Genomic DNA, 22829 nt, shown 5'->3' with positions numbered 1-22829 from the left:
ATATTACAGATTAAACAATAAAACATTATTGATACCTGGAAATTCATAAAACACCCAGCAGAGATAAAGTAGTTAAATCAGGCTTATCGGCTTCAACAACAAAGTCCTGAACTCATTATGAGTTAATAATTATAATCAAATATTATACATTATTCTGAATAACAAGTACTTTCATTTTTGGTCCTTTAGGAATTGATGCCAACAATTCAGTACTTCTACCTAAATTCTAATGTACTTTTTTTGTTAAATCCAGTGAATATTTCCTCAGTCTGCCCGTTGTCCAATCAGATTTTATGCACAGTGGCTCTAGCTGAACCACACGCCACTATTGGAGCAAGTAAAAGCATGTAGAGGACTCAAAAAGGAGCTTAGAGGTTTGATAAATCTAACCAAAAATCAACAATCCTTCTCCAGAATCACAGAGTCGACATTTAGGAAAATGTAGCATTTAATGAGGACACATTTTCACAGACTGATTCAGATACACTGATGAGTAAAAGTTGTCCAAGTTATCGTACAAACTCTATCAAACATACATCCTTTAGGAGTGACAAAAAAAGAAAGAAGAAGAGTTGATTAGAATCTGCTCAGGTCCTTATTTAAAACAATATGCTATTAGAATTTACAGAGCTGAAATAAATATACATTGTCTTGAGGACTTTCAAACTTTAATCCACAGAACTTTTCCTTTTGCTTGTGTTCTAATGCCTTGAAAAGTAAATAACTGGGTTTTTCTCTGATAACGACGCCGAATCTGCCTCCTAATCTGCCTCCGGATTTTCATTTTAATTTAATTTTTTGGGCGAAAAGTGTTGAAAACTGCTTGAAATTCAAAGTCTGATGTCTTCAACCTGCAGGACCGAACACCAAACATCCACCGTCGACACTTTAGCGGCGTCTGAAGGCTCTGGAGATCCTCCAGGCGTTGGGCTCCTCGTAGCGGTTGTACAGCGGCTCCAGGCGCTGCTGCTTCTTCTGCTTGCTGAGGCGCGTCGGGTCGGACACTTTGAAGAAGGCCGGAGAGAACTCCACCAGCCAGCGAGGGTCGATGGTGGTCACCTCACGCATGTACTCCTTAGTGGTCAGAACCAGCTCGTGATAGACAACCCTGTCATGAGGAAACACAAGAGGTTAGATACCCAACACTTTATAGATACAGTCACTGCTCACTTTACTAGGTACACTGGACCCACTTCTACCTTCAGAACTGATTTCACTCTTCCTTTCATACTTTCAACAAGGTGTTGGAAATGTTCCTCAGAGATTTTGGTCCATATTGACATGACAGCACCAAGGTTGAATACAGGCGGTCCTCGGTTTTCCTACGGCGTTTCATCGTTATGTTAATCTTTATGGGGTTTTTTGTCTCATTTTTCATCATTTTCAATCACTTAAATCCTCTTTCTTTCTATTCTGATGCTCGGTTTGAACTTCAGCAGGTTCTCTTGACCACGTCTACATGAATAAATGCACCGAGTTGCGGCCATGTGATTGGCTGATTAGATATATGTACAGGTGTACCTAATAAAGTGGTCGGTGAGTATACATAAATGATAGTTTCAACATGCAGAGCTGCTGGTGTGGTCGTACCACTCAGGTTGCCGGTTGAACAGGGCGCTGGATGGGTGGATGTACACCACCTGCTGGTCTATCAGGGTTCTGTAACCTTCCTGAGGATCCTTCTTGGCTGCGTTCCTGAAGAAACCGCTGCAGATGGCTTTCTGGACTCTCACCGTGGCTTTACCGCAGGACACCACGTCCAGCTTGTGCCTGAAGAGAGAAGTTGGATGTTTAGTTCATCTAACAAGGTTGTGCCGTCTCATATCTGACTCTATGGGTTTAACTTACCGGTCCATGATTCCCAGCATCTGCTTACGGATGTCCTGAGCTCTGCGAAGGGAGCGAGCCTGGATGAAGTTCTCATAGCACCAGGGGTTGGAGAACTTGTTGTTCTTCCAGGAGTTGTAGACGGCCAGCAGGGTGAGGTGGTCGCCTTCAGGTTGGTGGAACTTGGCCTTCTTCTGGTCGGCCAAGGCCTGCTTGTCCTTTAAGGCAAAGAAGAAAAGAAATTATTGAATAAGAAGAAGCAAAACGCAGCATGATTGGATCTGTTTGACGTCTTCTCTGCTCTGGAATGTGAATCTGAATGCGGGTCAGAATTTTATTTAGAAATTTTATAACTTTAAAGTTCTGATGAGGTTGGGTCGCACCAACAAAGATTAATTTAATCCGAGATCAGCTCTAATCAGAGTTTAGCAAAAGGAGGTCTGAAATGAGCAAATCCACATTTTTCTACTCTGGATTAAAGCGTTTGTTAAATGAAACTGTAGAATTAATATCAAATAGCGCTCTGTTAGACAATTAAAAATGAATATTCAGTTCATAAGTTCAAGTTTATTGATATGAACTGATATTGAATAGTTTCTAATCAAGGCGGAGGTGCTTGTTTATCCCAGTTAAAATTAACTAAAAGCTAAATTTGCATGCTCTAGGGATCTAGTCGGTATAAAAAAGAGTGAAAATTGAATTTTTTTTTTAACTTTTATGTTTAAAGTTGGTTAAATCTTTTCCATTCAGCTCCGTTGAGTTTGTCTCTGAACTTTCTTAGATTAACTTGATTATTTTACTCCATCCAACCCAACAAGTCGTTTATTTTAAAGGTGAAGCCTCCTCAAGTGTGACTTTAAAGGTAAAACTGTACCATTACATTTTAATTTGGAGGAAACGTTTTGGTGCAACACAAATAAATTTAATTTTGGTTCAGAGTAAAAACTAAACTGAGGTTTGACTTTAAGCTTTTGTATTTGAAACTAGTTTTCAAGTGTGGTGCAACTTAATTTAGTTTAACCTTGATTTAATCGAGTTAAGAGACAAGATAAGAGAAGATCCATCTTTTTGGACCAACAATTGACTTAAAAATTCATCCTTTTTGTTGCAATTTGGCAATTTTTCTCCAAACTCGCAGACTTCACCTTAAAGAAAACTTTGCATTTATTGAGGACACATTTTCAGTTCAACAGGAAGCCTTAGATAAACTGAGGAGTGAAAACTGTCCCAGTTATTGTACAAAATCTATCAAGCCTATATGCCTTTACAGTGACAAAATCGATTTAATTGGGTTCAGAAATTATTTCTTTTTGGGGCAAACCAGAATTAAGTATAAAGCTTTATCTTGGTCGTACCTTCGGCCTGTAGAAGACGTTCTGCACAGACAGCATCGACACGATGGTGAGCATCTCCTCACTGCAGCCCAGATGCACCGACATGATCAACATCTTACACAACATTGGCTCCAGAGGAAACTCAGCCATCTATGGGATGGAAATGCACAGAAAATTAAAGATTAATGGAAAGAAGAAAAGAGAAACTAATTGTACTACAGTTTATCTAATTAATAAATGCATGTATGTGACTATTCGTAGATTTGTAGATGTTGCAGAACAACAAAAAGAGATTGAAAATAAGACAAAAACACAACAAAAACATTGAAAATGATGAAAAATAAGACAAAAAACAGAGATTGAAAAAACGAGACAAAAACTACAAAAAGAGATCGAAAATGACAATAAAATGAGACAAAAAAACTACAAAAACTTGAAAATGACAAAAATGAGAAAAAACAAGAAAAACGGATTGAAAATGACAAAAAATGAGACAAAAAACTACAAAAAGAGATTGAAAATGACCAATAATTAGGCAAAAAAAAATACAAAATGAACTTGAAAATGAGAAAAAATTAAACAAAAAAAATACAAAAAGGAACTGAAAATGACAAAAAAAATTGACAAAAACACAACAAAAAGGGACTGAAAATGTCAAAAATTGAGACAAAAGCACAAGAGACTGAAAATGACAAAAAATGAGAAAAAACCCAAAAAGAGATGGAAAATGACAACAAAAATTGAAAAAACAAAAAGATTGAAAATGTCAAAAAAAATGAGACAAAAACGAAACAAAGAGATTGAAAATGACAAAAAATGAAACAATACCAACAAAAAGAGACTGAAAATGTCAAAAAAAATTAGAGAAAAACTCAACACAGAGATTGAAAATGAAAAAAACGCAACAAAAAGAGTCTGAAAATGACAAAAAAAAGGACACAAATAAACAACAAAGAGATTGAAAATGTCAAAAATTGAGTCAAAAAAACCAACTGTGTGTTGATTTTTCCTCACCCTCCTCCCCAGGCGGGTGAGTAAACCCTCGTCGTCCAGGGCTCCCAGGGTGTAGAGCTGCTCCATGGCTGTGATCAGAGTCTCCATCGGAGGAGCGTCCATGAAGTCAAAGGACAGGAGGTCGTTGATTCCCATCGCCTGGACGAGGAAACACAAGAAAGGAAACATCAGTGATTCAAATCTGAACTTCAAGGCTGGTAAAGCTTCTTTCTGTTCTCCAAACGCACATCCCTTTTGAATCTAAGCTAATTTAGAAGCACCAGATGACATTTCATGCAGGATAAGATGCTAGTCGGTACCTTCAGAGACAGCACAGTGCTGGCCAAGTTGGTTCTCTGGATCTCAGGAACGTTTGTGGTCAGCATCTCGTCTCTGTAAGCTCTCTCAGTGTAAAGTCTGTAACACTTCCCAGGTCCGGTTCTGCCGGCGCGACCGGCCCTCTGCTTGGCCTGAGCCTGGAATCAGACACATTTAATCTTTAACTTCAACCAAAATCCTCTGTTTTCTGTTGCTGCAGCATAAAGCACATCAGAGAGTTCCTGTACCTGTGAGATGGGAGTCACCACCAGCTGATCGATGCCGGTCTTGGAGTTGTAAACTTTCTGCTTGACAAAGCCGGGATCCACAACATAATAGATCCCATCGATGGTCAGAGACGTCTCTGCAATGTTTGTAGCAATGACGACCTGGGGAAAAAAGAGCAAAAGGCGTTTTAGATTTGTTCTGGAGCATTACTGCTTATTAAAAAGTGTCTTTTGCCTACTTTTGTCACCACAAAGTGTTAAAAAATGCTAGTTTAATGACAAATAAACAAACTGACCCATGAAAGCGAATATAAAGGGTTAAGATCAAATTACTGTTGCACAAGAAGATTGAATATTCTGTGGGATATTTCAGCAAAAATAATAATAAATGGAAAAGCCGTTGATACGAATAGAGCAGAAAGATAACAGTCATTTCCTGACATTATGTTTCAAATAGAAACTAAACATGGATACAGATACAGTGCAATATAAACATGGAGCAATTTTGCAATAAAATAATAAAAGAGCAACTTTTTCACCAGATTTATAGTTAATATTTCTTGTAAATGACTGTATTTTGGAGCAGAACTAATAAAAATGCATTTTTTTTTGTACAGTTTGTTGTTTTTGTATTTGTCTGTCATTCCACACTTCCTCTAACTCCAGGGTTGCCTTCATGCCTGGCTGACTTCTGCTCAGGTGAACAGACTTCACTGCTGCAGTTTATTCAGGAGGATTATGTTCCCAGAAACTCGATAGAGTTGCAAATTGGACGTCTAATCCGGGATGTGTGAGGCTGATCGCTGCCGGAGGTTTCAGCTCCACCATCAGCGGATCCGTCAGAGATTCAGCTCCACAAAGATGCAAACTGCAGCAAAAGTCCGCCGTAATGTTGGCGAACTTCTAAATTACTCAGCTGTTGATTTCTATTAGACAATCTAGAGATGACCCACAGTTTCTGTTACAGTAAATATCAACGCTCCAGTATTAAATGACAAATACTAGTTGTGTTACATCAAACTTTATGGTACTAAGACATAACGCAGTGTTAGCTAATGTTATAAAATGTCCACTGTTTCTCTTTATACAATAAATTCACTTCTACCTGGCTCTATGTCACACAGACATCCAGCTGGCTCATTTTTATAAAGCTGTGATCCGTCATATGCAAATAGACATTCTCAACCTCCTCTGTGTCAAAACTCCTGCTATGCTCCAGATTTCTTATTGTTAAACTGGCTTCTGTCCCTGCTACGTCTGTTTATTTTATGTCTTTTAAGGTGGACATTAAGTTTCATGGACATAATGTTTTCAAAAACCTACTTTCTGCTTCATTTTCCTGCACTTTAACCCTCTGCTCCTCGTCTTTAAGTAATATACTCCAGTGTGTTTTACCTTTCTGCTGCCTGGGGGTGCCGGGTCGAAGATCCTGGTCTGCATCTCGCTGGGCAGAGCGGAATAAACCGGCAGGATGATCAGTTCGGGAACGTCGGGTCCGAGCGACTTCATCCTCTCGTACAGGATCTCGCAGGCGGTGTCGATCTCCTCCTGACCGGTTAAAAACACCAGGATGTCACCTGGATGGAGAGAAAACACACAAAATGTTTAACATGGACTGATGTTAGAAAAAAAACACTTCTGTACCGACATATGTCAGTAGAGAGCAACATAAATGCAATCAAACCTGTGCTTAAGGAAACTTTTTGTACATTTGAAAAACTCCAAGTCAATGAATCAATCAATCAGTGCAAACATTGGACTACCTATTTCTCCTCATCTTTATTTAAGATTAAAAAAGTCATACCTGGAGGCTCAGTGAGATGAATCTGCATGACGGTGATGAGACTGGCGTCCAGGTAGTCTGTCTCAGGTTCTTTGGTGTAGAGAACCTCCACTGGATACGTTCTTCCTGGGATGGTGAAGATGGGCGCTTCATAGAAATACTGAGAGAACTTGACGGCATCCAACGTAGCCGACGTTACGATCAGCTTCATGTCGGTGCGCTTCTGGACGGTCTAAGAGAAACACAGATAAAACGTCTGTAAATACTGTGATACTGGGACAGAAAATTAATATAAGAAGCCTCAGCTACGCCTCTCTTACCTTCTTGAGCAGACCGAAGAGAACGTCGGTGTGGATCGTCCTCTCGTGGGCTTCGTCCAACATGATGATGGCGTACTGGCCCAGCTCAGAGTCGATCAAACACTCTCTCAGCAGCATACCGTCCGTCATGTACTTGATCACTGTCTCTGGACTGGTGCAGTCCTCAAAACGGATGGTGTAGCCCACCTGGAAAACACAAGAAGAAGAGATTCAACAGAGCTGCACAGACCAAGTATCGACGTGGCTGATTATCATGGACATTTTACAGATTATTGATGAATTAAATGAGCTTCTTCAGGTCTCAGAAATGTCTACTCATCCATTCAGTCGTCAAGCAACATTTATTTGAATTGAAAAACTTTACTTATTATGACAAAAATGTGATTGATTAATTAATTCCAAAGCCTCTAATTAATCTGATAATTTTCAATGATGTCCCGCCACTGTTAAATACACATCCTCAGTAAAGGATGTGGGTGTAATTATGATGACTTACCTCCTGTCCCAGACAACATCCATACTCTTCAGAGACTCTTTTGGCCACCGACATGGCGGCAACACGTCGGGGCTGCGTACAGCCGATCTTCCCCCTGGTGGTGTAGCCGGCCTCGGCCAGGTACTGAGTGATCTGCGTGGTTTTACCGGAACCCGTCTCTCCGATGACGATCAGGATCTGGTTGTCATGAACAGCCTGTGACACGGAGACAGACAAGTTTTTATCTTAATGTGGACAGAAACGAAGCTAAAATCGCTCTTCGGATATTTATGTTAACGCTGTGATATTACGCTGCATCAACAGCAGAAGAGAGAATTAAAAAAAAAAAAAAAATGAAGACAGAAGCTGCTAATTTGCATTTGGCAGATGTTTCTGTTCAATGCATCTTTTTTTTTTAAAAAAGCATAAATGAGTTTAAGCATTCACATCTGCTTGTTAAAGGACAATCACATTTACAAAAGAAGCTCATTAGAGTCAATTAGAAAAAGGGAGAACGAGTTGATGTCAAAACTCTGAAAACATAGTGGGACTTGTCTTTCTTCAGCACTGAGAGTAAATAAGATGCTGGAAAATAATACATTTTAGAATGAAGGCAGCAAGTGTAAACACAGTAACTGATCTGGTGCAACTTGGAAAAGAAGCTCAAGAAACTATAGTTTGAGACGGAAAAAAATCAAACATATCTAAGTCAAACACAAAACCATAGATCTGTACACAGAATTCAGGCTGAGATTTTCAGTTATTAACGAGGACATTATGCACATTTACAGGTTTATAAATCTATTTTTGTGGTCTACTGGGATATGTTTGCATGCTTTATTTTTCTCAAACTATCCACTGCAGCAGCACCTCTGCTAGAGTTGGACAATTAATGGATTTAAAATGTTTAGAAAACGCAATTAGCAAAGACTGCAAACCAGGATATATGTTATGCTGCATGTTTGATCCGGGGTGTCGTGTTAGTGGTTTTACAAACTCATGTCGCCACACTTTTGATGCTAACGTCTCCTAAGCTAATGCTCCTTCAGGTCTTAAATTTATTACACTGTGAATTTTGAACTAAAGCAGGACTTCATTGCAAATCAAATCGTAAATTCTGTTCCCAAATCTCTGAAAATAGGGAGCAATAGTGAGAAAACTTCATTTAAATCACTTCTGAAAACCCACATTTATAGAGCTGCTTTTATGTGAGGTTTACTTTTAGCTTCAATCTGTTTTAGTGTTTTTATTCTTTATTATGTCCTGTTTATTTTATATGTTCTCTCTGGTTTTATTTGAATTTTAGCCATCTGGTTCTTTGGTGTGATGTCGTCTCTCTAATTCTTTACTTCTCAATTTTTTGGGGGGATTTTTAATTTCTAACTTTAATCCTCCATCTTATTCTTTAATTTTTAAAGTGCCTAGTTCCTTTGTTTGATTTGCGTGCTAATCGAGATAATTATACATTTAATTTATTGTCATTGTTACTATTTATCTTAATTGACTGCTCTGACTTGTCTTCTATAGCTTGCTTGATTGTGTTGCATGATTTGACTGTAAAGTACTTTAACGCTGTTCTTAACGAGGCTATATAAATAAAGTTATTATTATAATTATTAAAATAATAGCAGGCTGCAAGGAAGCTGCTTAATCTTTATTTTTTGGGTTATATGTGTTAAGTGTGATGGAGATTAGTGATGTAGAAAATCATGGACCTCAAGCAAGGTGTTTCAGGAAGGTAAGGAGCAGAGTCTTAAGAAAATATATATATAAATAAATTTGCATGTATATTACATTAAGAATCACTCTTAGGTCTTCAAGTGTAACTTCTTTTAGTACAATCACAGCCACGATACTAGACAAATCCTTAACCCTTGTGTCGTCCTGCAGGTCAAAATTGACCTGTTTTAAAGTTTGAAAATGTGGGAAAAAATATATTTTCACAGTGAAACTTCCGATGTCCACATTTTCAACATTTTTGGGAAATCTTTGAACATTTTTTGGTGGAAAAAAGAAATGTTAAAAATACTTCTTAAGAATATTCACAAAAAAATCATTGTTTTTTTTGTGAATGTTCTTAAAGAAAATATTAGAAGTTTTACTGATTTATATGTAATCATTTTAGATATTTTTAAGATTTTTTTGGAAGATTTTCACAAATTTTTTGAAAATATTTACAAGAATTTTCTTGCCACATTTATTTATTTATTTATTTATTTTTTTTTTTTTTAAATAAAACTTTTAAGAGAAACTTTTAAGGAATTATTGGAATTTTCTTCCTGAAGGTTTTGCAATGTTTCAAAAATTTGGGGAATTTTTTTGCAGAATTTTGGGATTTTTTTAAGACCAAGAAACTTTTATTTTTTGGTGCCCATAAATGAGGACAACAGGAGGGTAAAAACCCATTAAAAACTTCAAATTGATTGGTTCCATAAAAATAAGAAATGCTGAGTATTGGGTCAATTGGTAAAATTTAGTTTTGTTAGTTTTTCTTGTAAACAAGAAACAAAAAAAAACATCATTTGTATTTGTTTGCATCCGTCTAATGCAACCACACCTTTTGAAACATGAAAAAGATTTTTCCACAAAAATTTCATGATGATATTTGAGATTGTGTAAAATTTTCAGGGCGTCTGAAGATTTTTTTTCCACTGCTGTATATTTAAAGTGAGATGAACCTGAATGAGCTGCTCCTTCAGCTTGTAGATGGGCAGACTTTCCCTCTGCTCCAGGATGGAGAGCTGCGTCTTCTTTCCGTACGAGGCCTTGTTCCCTCCAAAAGCATGCTTCTTCCACTCTGGGATGTCGTTAGGCATCATACCAATGCCCCTCATGTTGGCGGCAATCTGCCTCCCGTCGGCTGGAACAGAGGAGTGGAAGGAAAAAAAGTTTAATCTAAAACCTCGTCACATAAACTGCAACGTCACGGCCAGCTCTGCAGGGCTACGCCAGCATAATGCCCACCCATGGAAACTGTCTAGACCACCTCGGGGCCAAGGAGGCACACTGAACTGTGGAAAGACTTTTCCATCCGGCCAGATGGGGGGCTGCAGGAAGCCAGATAACCATCACCAGGACTGAGAGAGCCTGAGGGGTGCTGTCTGCCAGCGTGGAGGAAGTCTGACTCCAACTGAGCTGTGGTTTTGATAAAGCTGCATGGCAAAATTAATTCTGATATTTAAAGCTCAGCAGCCAAAAGCAAGAAAAACAAGATAATCAACACGCTAATTTCCAGCTGGCAGATGTTTTTTTATGGTTCACACGTTGACGTGACGTCTTAACGAGCTCATCCGATAGATTTCTTACCATCTGGCAGCGGGTCGACCCAGTGTTTGTTCAGGCCCATGGGGATGGAGTCCATCTCAGCCTCACGCGCCGCCTGCTTCAGCTCTCGTCTCTCCTTCGCCAAGGCGCTCTGCATCATGGCTGCCTGGGACAGCGAGCCGTCTGGATTCTGTGGAGAGGACGGGGAGGTGCAGCGCTCATTAAGACTGGAATCCAAATTAAACTGGTTGTGGTCTCATTAAAGGATCAGCACCTAAAGCAACTAAAGCAACACCGTACATCAGGGGTGTAAAACTCATCTTAGTTCAGGTTCCACATTTAATCTCCAGTGGACCAGATCAGTCAAATCAGAGCATAAAAACTGATAAATAAATAATGATGACAAAATATTACAAAAATGAGACACAAAATGACAAAAATGAGACAAACGATACGAAACAAAACAAAAAGAGACAAAAAGTTAGACAAAAAAGTTACAAAGTGACCAAAAACTGGACACAAATGAGACAAAAAATTACAAAAAATGGAAAAAAAACTACAAATAAATTGACAAAAAAACACAAGCGAGATAAAAAGGAAACACAAAATGACAAAAATATGAGACAAAACAACGAATAAATTTTTAAAAAATGACAAAAATGAGACAAAAAACACAAGTGACACAAAAAGGAAACAAAAAACGCCAAAACATGACACAAACGACACAAAACAAAGAAACAGAAGTTACAAAGTGACAAAAAAATGGACACAAACGAGACAAAAAATGACAAAAAAACACAAGTGAAACAAAAAGGACAAAAAATGAGACATCGACACGAAAAAAACAAAAATGACACAAAAAATTAGACAAAGTTACAAAGCAACAAAAAAATGGACAAATGACAAAAATGAGAAAAAATTACAAAAGCAAGAAACAAAACAACAAAAAAATAGACAAACAAAACAACGGGGACAAAAAAAACCCCACAAAACAACACACAAAATTACCAATAAAGCAAAACACAAATGAGACAAAAAACACATGCGAGACAAAAAGGAAACACAAAATGACAAAAACAACAAACAAAACAACATAAACGAGACACAGAACGACAAAAACAAGGCAAAATATTACAAAAATGAAAAATCCAGTATTTTACTTTATGATCACAACAACTTGTCATGGTCTAGAAATTATTTTAAATTTAGAGTTTTACAAATTTACAATCTGCAGTTAATGTCTTCTCTGGAATTTTTACACTTTGAGGACCAGATTGGAGCCTCTGGAGGACCGGTTTTGGCCCACGGGCCGCATGTTTGACACCCCTGTTACATCGGCGCTCTGCATTCAAGAGGGAATACTTCTTTAAATATAAAGCAATTCCCAGCTTTCTCAACCTAATTACCTGATAAATATGTATTTCTAAAGCTTGTTTTCCACTCACTGAACCAACAAACTGAATCCCTCGTTACCTTGACGATCTTGACAGGACTCATGTCCATGCTCTGTTTGGTGTGTCCTCTGAGGAACGGCGGTTCTTCTTCCACCAGCTCGATCTCCAAGTCTTCATCTGTGCGAAACAAACACAACTCATCAGCCGAGTAGTCATCCAACAGATTTAAGTTTTAGATATTTAAATATCGACTTTTGGGGGCATGAGAAGATGGTCTGAGCTGCACAGAGAAATACACGACTGCAGGACGACTTTGTAAAGTGTAAAAATTCCAGAGAAGACATTAACTGCAGATTGTAAATTAGTAAAACTAGAAATTTAGAATAATTTCTAGACCATGACAAGTTGTTTTGATCATAAAATACTAGATTGCTCATTGTTCTTTTGTCATTTTGTGTCTCATTTTTGTAATATTTTATCTAGCTTTGTTGCTTTTTGTCTGACTTTTGTTGTTTGTCTCATGTTTTTGTTGTTCAGTGTTTCCTTTTTGTCTCGCTTGTGTTTCTTGTCTCATTTTTGTCATTTTGTTTATTCACTGTTTGTGCATCGTTTCAGGCGTTGTGTTTTTTTGTGTCGCTTGTGTTGTTTGTCTATTTTTTTGTCATTTCGTTTCTTACTTTTGTCATTTTGTGTCTAATTTTTGTAATATTTTGTCTTGTTTTTGTTGTTTTGTCTTTTTTGTCGTGCATCTCATGTTTTTGTCGTTTTGTTTCTCGCTTGTGTTTTTTGCCTCATTTTTGTCATTTTGTGTTTTGCTTTATTCGTTGTTTTGTGTATTCTTTTTGTCAATTTGTGGGTTTTTTTTGTCTCACGTGTTGTTTCTCTATTTTTTTGGATGTTTTTTGGACATCATTAATTTCAAAGTTCTTATTTCATTTATACTTTTCTGCCCTCCTACATTCTGTGCGTAAATATGTCTTTCTATTTTTTACATTCATCTGTGCCCTATTTCTGCACTGATGTAAAGGCCAGTACTGATTTCAGACTTGATATTTATCTTAATTATCACTCCTAACTGGTCGGGATAAAGTCATTACTGGTTAAACATCTGCTTATCAATCGACCCAACAGGTAGATGCTGCAGGTGTGCAACCAATATTCATTTTAAATAGAGTGGAATGATTGAATCTACAGGAGCGGTTTTTTTTCTATGAGCGGAGCAAATTTTAAATGTCGACGCTGCAGGCGATCATGTTCATTTAACCGTGGGAATCTAAAATCCTGATTGTGATCAGTTTTCATTTCATTTTGCAGCCCGATATAAGCATTAACCGCCGTGATTGAATACAGAACTTTTTTTTAACCAACCAAACAACTTTTCTGGAGCTCTGGAAGTCGTTCTTTACTTCTGAAATGACGCCAAACTTTGGATTTCCTGCCCAACGCAATTATTATCTAACAAAAATAATAAATGTTGCATTTGACTTGTAAACTTACTATGTATTTCACCGACAATTGCTTTTTTTTTATTATTTTATCCTTCTTTAAAATTTCTATTACTATTATGCACCAAAACACCAAGTTGTTTTTCTCGTATGTGAATTTTGCAATGATTTTAAGAGAGATAATCACAGTAGACATCCATTTATACGTCTGACTGAGAGTGAATGTATTTATTTTCTGTAGGGTTTGAGGGTTTTGGGTTTTTTTTTGCTACTTCCAACCAAACAATCCAACCTTGTTCAACTAAAACTCCCCTCACATTTGCTCGACTAGTAAAAAAAAAAGTACAATTAAACCACTATAGAAGTCATACAACTTTGTTTTTCACCATTAGTTACTTATTAAAGGACTATCAACTTACTTGTTTTTAATAAGTTGTCAAGTGAAACACTAACAATAATCATCTGTTTAAACTATTTTAGCTTCAAACTTAGACTAGAAGTGCTTAACATTAGTTTTCACAGAAATAAAAACATGTCTTTAGTAGCCTAATGGGAGGATAAAACTATTTCCTACCTTCTTCATCATCAACTTTAGGAAGAATTCCCGTCTCATCATCAAAATCAGGGAATTCCTCTTTGGAGAGCACATTGGCAGCGATCATCTGGGAGGAAACAAACAGCCCGAGTGTGTTAGAACAAACCTTCAAAGTGGTTCAAATAGAGCTTCTGCTGGTTGTAAATGTCTTCCCACCTGTTTGATCTCCCACTTCTCTGGGTCGGAGATCTTGGTGAGCCTCTTGCGCTCCAGAGTGTCGTCCTGCTCCAGCTCAGGGGCTTGACCCAGGTTCAGGTTGCTCGGCCGGTCAGGGTTCCTCATGGAGATTTCCTCGCCACCGTCCGGACCCACGTTCCTCCTCCTGTTGGGGTTCAGGTCTTCTCCCGTCTCCTGGTCCACATCCTGGCAAACAAAAGAGGAATAAATCAGGTCATAAATGTTCGGACGCTTTAGGATATTGCGCTCTAAACTGAAGTGAAATCCTGTTGTGATTAAGGATTTAGAAACATCGAAGCTAACAAGCGTCTGATTTAGTTGATACGGAGTCATTTGCTCCAATACACCACGACAGAACAACTATTTATGAACCAATGCTACTAACAACTGGGTCAAACTAAAACATCTGAGAAGTTTCCAGATGCTTCATTCAAACAGTCAAACTTCAGTTAATTGACAACAGTTGTCTGTTTCCTTACCTTCATACTGAGGCTGGTCTTGGAGCCGGTGAACGACAGAACCTTGACTTTGACTCTTTGTCCTTTGCTGACAACATCGGCCACGTTGGCCACTCGGCCCTCCCGACGCAGCTCAGAAATGTGGACCAAACCCTCCCAGCGTTTCCTAAAAATGAAGAAGCACGCCACGGTTGAGTTTGTGAATGAAATAACAGCCATGGCAAAAGAAGCGACCCCTCTTCATGACTTACAGTTGTACATAAAAGTTTAGACTACAGGAGGTCCTAGACTTAAATCAGAGTTCCGTTCCTACTGATCTATGCAAGACGATTTTCACTATAAGTCAGAACTCCGACAAAAATGTAAACAAGCCGTAACATGCATCACGATATCGATCAGTTCTTCCTTCATCCGTTCATTTAACCTTTGTTTGATATATTGACGGTATGAATGCTTCAACCGCAGTATAGCCAAGAAAACAAGCGATGCAGGAACACAAAAAAGAAACTTGGATAAGAATGCAGATGAAACAATTAAAAAGTCTCCTGCAAAGTTAAATCTATTTAATAAAAACAAATCAGATAAAAGTGCTAAATGCACAGAGATTAAAGGATTACTGAAAGGCTAAAGCATTTTGGGAAGAGCTTTCAGTTTAATATGCGAAGATTATATCATCCCTGGAAGGTATTTACACTCAGTCTGTATCCAAAAGAACAACATTATTATAAAAATTAACAAATACTGATCTTTCTAAATGCCATAAAGTTGGTAGCACTGTTATGGGAATAAACACAGACCAACTATTAATAATCTATTATTATTATACACTTTATCAGACAAATAATGTCAAACCTTCCAATGGAAAGAATAACTTACAAATTGAGAGATAAACAAAAATAAATAAGAGGAAGTTTTGGGAGCCTTTATGAACTATGAAAAAACTTGAACTTAAAAAAAATCATACAGAAGAATAACTGTTTGTTCAAAAGCATGCAGACTTTGTAAAGAATGAGTCCAGAAGATATACTTAGGATAATAAACATCTGTTAGTTGAGAGAAGCAGTTCACTATTTATTTGTCTTCATGTTTTTTCTCTATGTATGTTAGTTTTTAATTGAAAATAAACAAAGACGTTGCAGAAAAAAGCCCAAATTAGTGAAATAATAAAAGCATTAAGTAGAAAATGGGAGTTTAAAGTAAAATATCACCTAAAGCAAGAACAGTAAGAGGGAAAACATTCAGTAAAAATTCAAATTAAATTAAAAAAATGAGTATATTTCATTAGAAAGTTACTCTAAAGTTATGTTAATGTCATGTCATGTGCTGACCTGAGGCCCTCCAGCTGAACAAAGCATCCAAACTGCATGATGCTGGTGACTTTTCCGTTGTAGATGTCGCCAACCGACGGCTCCTCTGGCGGAGGCCGATCCACATGTTTGTCCTTCCAGCGGTCAGAGTCTCTGTCTTGGTCTTTCCTGGGACTCGGCGAGCGATCGGACCAGCGGGAGGTTTTGTCTCGTCTTTTGCCACGATCTCTCTCTCTGTGTCGGTCCCGGTCTCTGGAGCGAGATCTGGATCTGGACCGAGAGCGATGTCGCCTCTTTCTGTCCTTCTCCCGATCTCTGTCTCGGTGTCGGTCTCTGTCTCTGCTTCGGCTGCGACTTCGGCTGTGTCGCCTGCTTTTTTCTGTCCTGCGAGAATAAGTCGCAAAAGAGCACAAAAGTAAACATCACAACTCGCTGTTTTCATGATTTAAACTCACTTCACCCTCATAGACCTTTCTTAGATGTAATATCTTTGCTTCGTATGTAAATTTTCTGATACAAGAAGACAAAATGTGAACAGTGTCTGTCGTCTTACTTGCTCTTGCTGCCTTTGGAGTCCGTCCCGCTGACGCTGGGCATAAACATTTCCAGCTCCTTCATGGCATCGGCTGCGACTTTCACATCATCTTCATCCAGAAGCCTCTGTTAAAATCAGTAAAACAAAAAGATAGCATCATAATCAACATCTCTGGTGATATATTTTATTTATTTGACCTTTATTTTACCAGGTAAAAATATTTGAGAACCAGTTCTCATTTGCAAACATGACCTGGCTAAGAGACGCCTGCAAGAACAAATACACATGTAAACGACAGACACAAATAGACATAGAACAAAAGTAAACAAGGCAGAAGCATGGGAGTATATGCATGTGGGTGAAAAAAATGTGCATGAGGTGTAGAAAGTGTGTGTATATATAAGTATGCATGTAAGTAAGGTCCAATGTGATCAGCAGGAGCAACAGTCAACTACAATCTGTTGGAGTTGAAGCTTGAAGGAGGTGAGTGGAGTCAAAGTTGAAAGCTTGAGGGTGTTTTATAAGGTGTGGAACAACATTATAGCTTAGCTTTACCATGATATAAGAATTAAATAAGAAGAAAAAGAAGAAGAAGGAGAAGACAACAATGCAACAAAAAGCTACTCAGGCAGAACAGAAAGAAAAGAAGCAAAAAGTAGATAAATATAGTTAAACACATTAAAAGATTCAAAAATACTGGATTTCAATATAGATAAATGAATACTAATAAAACATTAAAAACACCAGAAATGCCATTAACGGAAAGAAAAAGTACAGATACGACGGACAAGAGCAAAAGAAAATTCATAAACATAATGAAAGTAAAGTGAGAGTAAAGTAAAGAAGCATTTCTCTTATACAGCTTGGACCCTGATGAGCTTTAAATAAGATCAATAGAATCTTAACATCAATTTTAAATAGCACACGGAGCTAGTGGAGGGAATTTAACTGATAATCAGGCAGCAGAAAAGATATGAGACTTTGAGTTTTACAAGAATGACTGCTGCGAGTTGTATGCATAATATATATATAATTCACCTGTAAAGACAACTCACCAGAGAGTTAAAGGTGTAGAAGTGAAAATGAGTCATGTAGCAGCCCTGAGGCACATTTGGAAAAACGGTGCACTTACATGCATTAATTATCATATATTACAGGAGAGTGTTTTAATGGCTGGGATCCATCACAAAGGATTACACAACCTCTCTTGGCAGTAGCCCAAAATTATTGTACACATTTATGCTGCAAAGAGATCTCAGTGTTTGTTTTCAGATTTAATTCTGTTCTTTCAATATTATCAGAAAACGCCTAACACCAACTATCAGTGCACGTGTAAAGATCCTTTCTTCTCATGATGGTAACAGCAGCGTTGAAGGTCAAACAGAAACCACTGATGAATGACGTGTTAAAGCCACGTACCTTTGGAGTTGGGTCATTTGGTCGACATAGAGCAGGAAACATCTCCTTCAACTTGTCCTTTTCTGACTTCGGCTTCGGCTCAGAGGCTAAAAGAGGAACATAGTCATTATATTACTTGTTAATTAATCCAAAATGAGGAATCTATTTTTATTTTTGATATTTTTGGAGCGCAGAAACTCTTTTTTTGGGAGCAGCAGCTTGCATTTAATACAGCTGTTGTCCAAAACTCCTGAAAAACACAAGAGACACTGAGCAAAACTGCTCCAATAGACAAAAAAGATTGTGGTTGCAAAACAAATTTATATATTACAATTAAGACCCTACAAGATTATATGTAATACACATTTACCCGAATAAACTTCACCATCTAAACCTCAAAACCCACCAAAGGGTTTAAAAGGCAAGTTAGCGTCTGGAAAAATACAACAATTACACCATTTATCAGAACCACAAACAGTAAAAACAGGAAAGAAAAGGCCAGATTTTAAAGTTATGTTTAAAATTCATCTGTGATGTGCCATTTTGTCATTTTTTTAAAACCCAATACAAGCTTAAAATTATTATTTTTCATTAAAATGACACATCTTATGTAAAACGTTGCTGAAGACAAACCATTTGCTTTAGATGCTGTTAAATCAAAAATAATTCTGGGCTCCTTGGCACAACTACAAAGCCATTTGAGACTCAGATGAGACCAAAAGTTCACTGACTTTCAGGTTGAACTGCAGGTAGTGTTTACACAGAGCAGACAGGAGACAAGTCGGGACACAAATTTAAAATCTAAGTATCCATATTATGCAGAGCCATCATTGTTTATCGAAGTAGTGCTAACACCTGCTAGGAAAAAATGTTCTTTATGTTTTTAGACACACATAAAAATCAGCTTTGTTTCTTTTCTATGAATTATAACTATTAAAAATCACAAAACAGATTTTTAGTATTCTGTATGACTGGCCGTTGATTTGTTGTTACAATATAAGTGCAGGTCTTTAAACTGCAGTGAAAAATGAGCCAACAGTGAGGAAAAATGTGACAGGAGCAAAAGACTGGTAGAGGGTTAAATAATAAGGGTAAAAACCTACATTATGTACTATATCATTACATAAGTCCCTGGACAGGTGAACAAGTAGCTAACTTGTTCCCAGAATTTAAAAAAGCAGAATGGGAGGCAGAGCCTTCAGTTATCAGCTCCTCTCCTGTGGAACCAGCTCCCAGTTTGGGTTTGGGAGGCAGACACCCTCTCTATTTTTAAGACCAGGTTTAAAACCTTCCTTTTTGACAAATCTTATAGTTAGGGATGACTGAGTGACCCTGAGGAGGTCAGCTGGAGTCTCCATGTACACAACTGACTTCGTCTTCGACGTCCCTTAGTTCTGCTGCTATAGGCCTAGGCTGCTGGGGGACCTCTCTAGATGCACTGAGCCCTTTTCTCATTACCTAGGTATTTACGATATATCGTTATTGCACTGCATTCACTGCGCATAGGTCCCCCCATATAAAGAGCCGGGTTCTGCTCAAGGTTTCTTCCCATTAAAAGGGTGTCTTTTCTTGCCACTGTCGCCTTAGGGCTGCTCTAGGAGTTCAGGCATATGGGTTCTGTAAACTGCCTTGAGACAATCTGAATTGTAATTGGTGCTAAATAATAAATACAATTGCATTGAATTGGTAGTACCACCTTACCTTTACTTGTAGATGCCTTGGATGGAGGTCGCATAGTCTGGATGAGCCTGAGGAGGTTACTGATGAGAGAATCCTACAAGAAACACAGCAAAATGTCAGTTACTGATGAGAGAAACCTACAATAATCACAGCAGAAAGTTAGTTACCAGGTTAAGCTAACTAGCAGTTAGCACAGCAACTCGCTACTAGGGATGAACTTACTGTGAATTCGGCTCCATTTTGAACCAAAAGAGCTTTGAATCCATCGAAGCTCGTTTGTTTTTCTGCGAGGCTGATGACAAATTCAGCTGTGGAGCAACAAAACAAGAAATTAACATCGAACTGGACATTAGCTTAAACTTGTACACGTTGACCGAAAAATCACCCTGTAGCTTTAAAAATGACACAAAATACCAACTTAAACAACAGTGAGATGCTATGTAATGTCTTCAAATATTGCTAACATTACTTTTTTTAACGTTTCGAGTCCAAAAGCACTTCGAGTAGGTGGCTAACAACAGCTAGCTGGTTAGCTTCAGCTAGCTAACTGGTGTTCGTTTACAATTCCGCGGCAGAAAACACCCACCTAAATCTTTGTCACTTATTCCCAGATGGTTGTCGAGCTCCGTGCACACTTTAGACACCAAAGACAAATATTCCAGCTGCGAAAGCTCGTCCACTCCGCCGTCTGCCATCCTCCACGAGTCGTGTTTTTGTTCACGGAACGTAGACGACGGCGGACATATTGGATGCGGGCAACTTCCGCTTCCGCTTGCTTACGTAACGACGCAAGGGCACGCTTGCCTGTTTTTTCCCCTTCCCACCACACGATGGCGATAATATTCCTGACCAGATAGATAGATAGATAGATAGATAGATAGATAGATAGATAGATAGATAGATAGATAGATAGATAGATAGATAGATAGATAGATAGATAGATAGATAGATAGATAGATAGATAGATAGATAGATAGATAGATAGATAGATAGATACTTTATTATTTACAGGTTACTAACATTAGCATTGAAGGTTAGTATATACTCTGAAAAACTTTCTGTGCAATATTTATAAAAAACACACCTCTAATTTTAAAGTCTATAGAAATATTAAGTCAGAGACAGCAGCCTGGAGCTGAACACACTCCTCTGCCTGATCCCAGTCCAGTGCAGAGAATGCTGGGTGTTGTCCAGGATGGAGAGAGTCTTATAGAATTAAAACCACAGTGAATAACTCCACCTGGGTTACTGGGACATACCAATCTTTCTTCTTGGGTTTTGGCCGCAGACTGTGAAAATAGTTCATGTTGTAAAAGTGATCTATCAAATCAAAAGTTCTGGAAGGTTTTCAGCCCATATGTTTCTCTACTTATTAGACCACCTGGTCCTTGTTTGAAGAACTCTGTTAACCCTATAAGGCCCACAATTGCAAAAAATGTCTATATCTGTCAATGTTTATTTGCTTTTTAATGCCACATATTCAAAAAAAGTGATAAATATCACTTCAACATTAAATAATTAGATGCTATATCACCTTACTGTACTTAAATTAGTTCTAGTCTGAACTAGAGGTAGTTGCTCTGTTGTAAAAATAAAAACTAACAGTTTACTATATTTAAAACACTGGCCCCACAGTAGCAACCCAATGCAACAAAACTCATTTTGCCTTAAATTACTGGAAACTTTCAAAAATTTTTCAGTACTTCCACCTTTATTTAGGATACCACATTTCTGGAGATGTTCTGCCATTCTTCAAAGGCTATTGTTTCCCAGCTGCTCTTTGCTGGAGGGTTTTTGTTCTACCTTTTCCCCTAAAACAACCCAAAGATGGTCTACTGGTTTTAAGCCAGGTAACATACCACGTTTTCACCTTTATGACCTTTTTGAACTTCTGTGTGGTTTTGGCAGAGTGCTCTGGATGGTTATCGTGCCAGGATATTCTTCTTCTGCCAAGCTTCTGCAGACTGGGAATCATCTTTTCATTTAGCATTCTGGTATATCCTCAGGCATTCATGGAGAATCTATAAATGTTATATCCCTTTTTGCACTCATGCAGCCCCATATCACCACACTCCCACCTCTGTGCTTCACTGTCAGGACTGTGTATTCCTGGATATCATCGATAGAATCCCAGTTTCTACAGACTGGGAGTCATTTTGTCAGCCGGTATTGTGGTTTATCCACTGGTATTCATGGAGAATCTATAAATTTCATCTCCCCAGTATGTTTTGCACTAATGCAACCCCAAATCATCACGTCCGTTCTTCACTGTCAGGACTATGCAATCACTGTGGTAGTCCTTGCCAGGTTCATCCCAGACTTTTATTAGTTTGGTGTTTATTTTGGGCTCATCTGACCACAGAATGTGCTCCCAATATTCATCAGGCTTCTTTTTGAACAAAGTTTTATCCTGCAGTTTCGTGCTGAACAGCAAGGAACAGTTCTATTTTTTATGTCTTCCAAGATGGAGGTTGACGTTATGCAGAGTCCTTCTGAGCTGTGACAGAAACTCTGATTTCCACTGATGACCCTTGTACCAAGTCCACACATTTGCTTCAGACTTGTTTTTCAGAGCTAGATTGTGCAAGTAGTGAACTGTCTGTGGCAGCGTTTTACTAGAGTTACAACTGCAGCTCTGATTAGTGGTACTGTGACTCGTTCCAGACCTCCTGATTACTGCTGTAGCTGTGTTTCTGAGTTTTAGTTCATCTTCCTTTCCATCTTTGTGAAGCCTCACAATCAGTTTTTCAGGTTCTCTGGCAATTCTTTTCCATTTGGAGCCATGATGCAGACATCGTCGCAAGCTGAGATAGTTCTTGTGTTCAAAAATCAGCCAAAATCACAGGACTCAGTTTAGCATCATTAACCCTCGTGTCGTCCTGCGGGTCAAAATCGACCCGTTTTAAAGTTTCAAAATGTGGAGAAAAAAATATATTTTCACAGTGAAACTTCTGATGTCCACATTTTCAACATTTTTGGGAAATCTTTGGACATTTTTTGGTGGAAAAAAAGAAATGTGAAAAATGTTTCTTAAGAACATTCACAAAAAAAAATCAACCAAAATCCAGCGAATTTCGCTGGAAGTAGTTGATTTTTTTATGAATGTTCTTAAAGAAAATATTTGAAGTTTTACTGATATATATGTAATCACTTTAGATATTTTTAAGATTGTTTTTGGAAGATTTTTACTCATTTTTGAAAATATTTACAAGAATTTTCTTCCCAAATTTGGGGAATTTTTTTAAAAATAAAACTTTTAAGGGAAACTTTTAAGGAATTATTGGGAATTTCTTCCTGAA

The 22829-nt window shown here is 37.9% G+C and overlaps 1 protein-coding gene across 1 annotated transcript; it reads right to left on the bottom strand.

The window, feature by feature from the left end:
* Positions 1–430: 430 nt before the first annotated feature.
* Positions 431–21279, bottom strand: dhx8 (DEAH (Asp-Glu-Ala-His) box polypeptide 8). Its single transcript, XM_023281439.3, has 24 exons — positions 21255–21279; positions 20117–20305; positions 19753–19838; positions 19552–19624; positions 17872–17957; positions 16471–16577; positions 15939–16301; positions 14632–14776; positions 14132–14338; positions 13955–14042; positions 12015–12112; positions 10584–10731; positions 9956–10137; positions 7299–7493; positions 6803–6988; positions 6504–6714; positions 6095–6276; positions 4721–4861; positions 4475–4630; positions 4176–4313; positions 3183–3311; positions 1849–2045; positions 1591–1770; positions 431–1108 (listed from the first exon to the last, which is right to left on the bottom strand). The coding sequence occupies exons 1-24, from the start codon at positions 21277–21279 to the stop codon at positions 889–891; spliced, it is 3732 nt and encodes a 1243-aa protein (XP_023137207.2). The 3' UTR covers positions 431–888.
* Between the last annotated feature and the right edge of the window lie 1550 nt (positions 21280–22829).

This window comes from Amphiprion ocellaris, chromosome 18, assembly GCF_022539595.1.
Source record: "Amphiprion ocellaris isolate individual 3 ecotype Okinawa chromosome 18, ASM2253959v1, whole genome shotgun sequence".
Classification (NCBI taxonomy): domain Eukaryota; kingdom Metazoa; phylum Chordata; class Actinopteri; family Pomacentridae; genus Amphiprion; species Amphiprion ocellaris.
The sequence above is the reverse complement of the archived record's forward strand: the minus strand, read 5'-3'. Positions and strand labels throughout refer to the sequence as shown.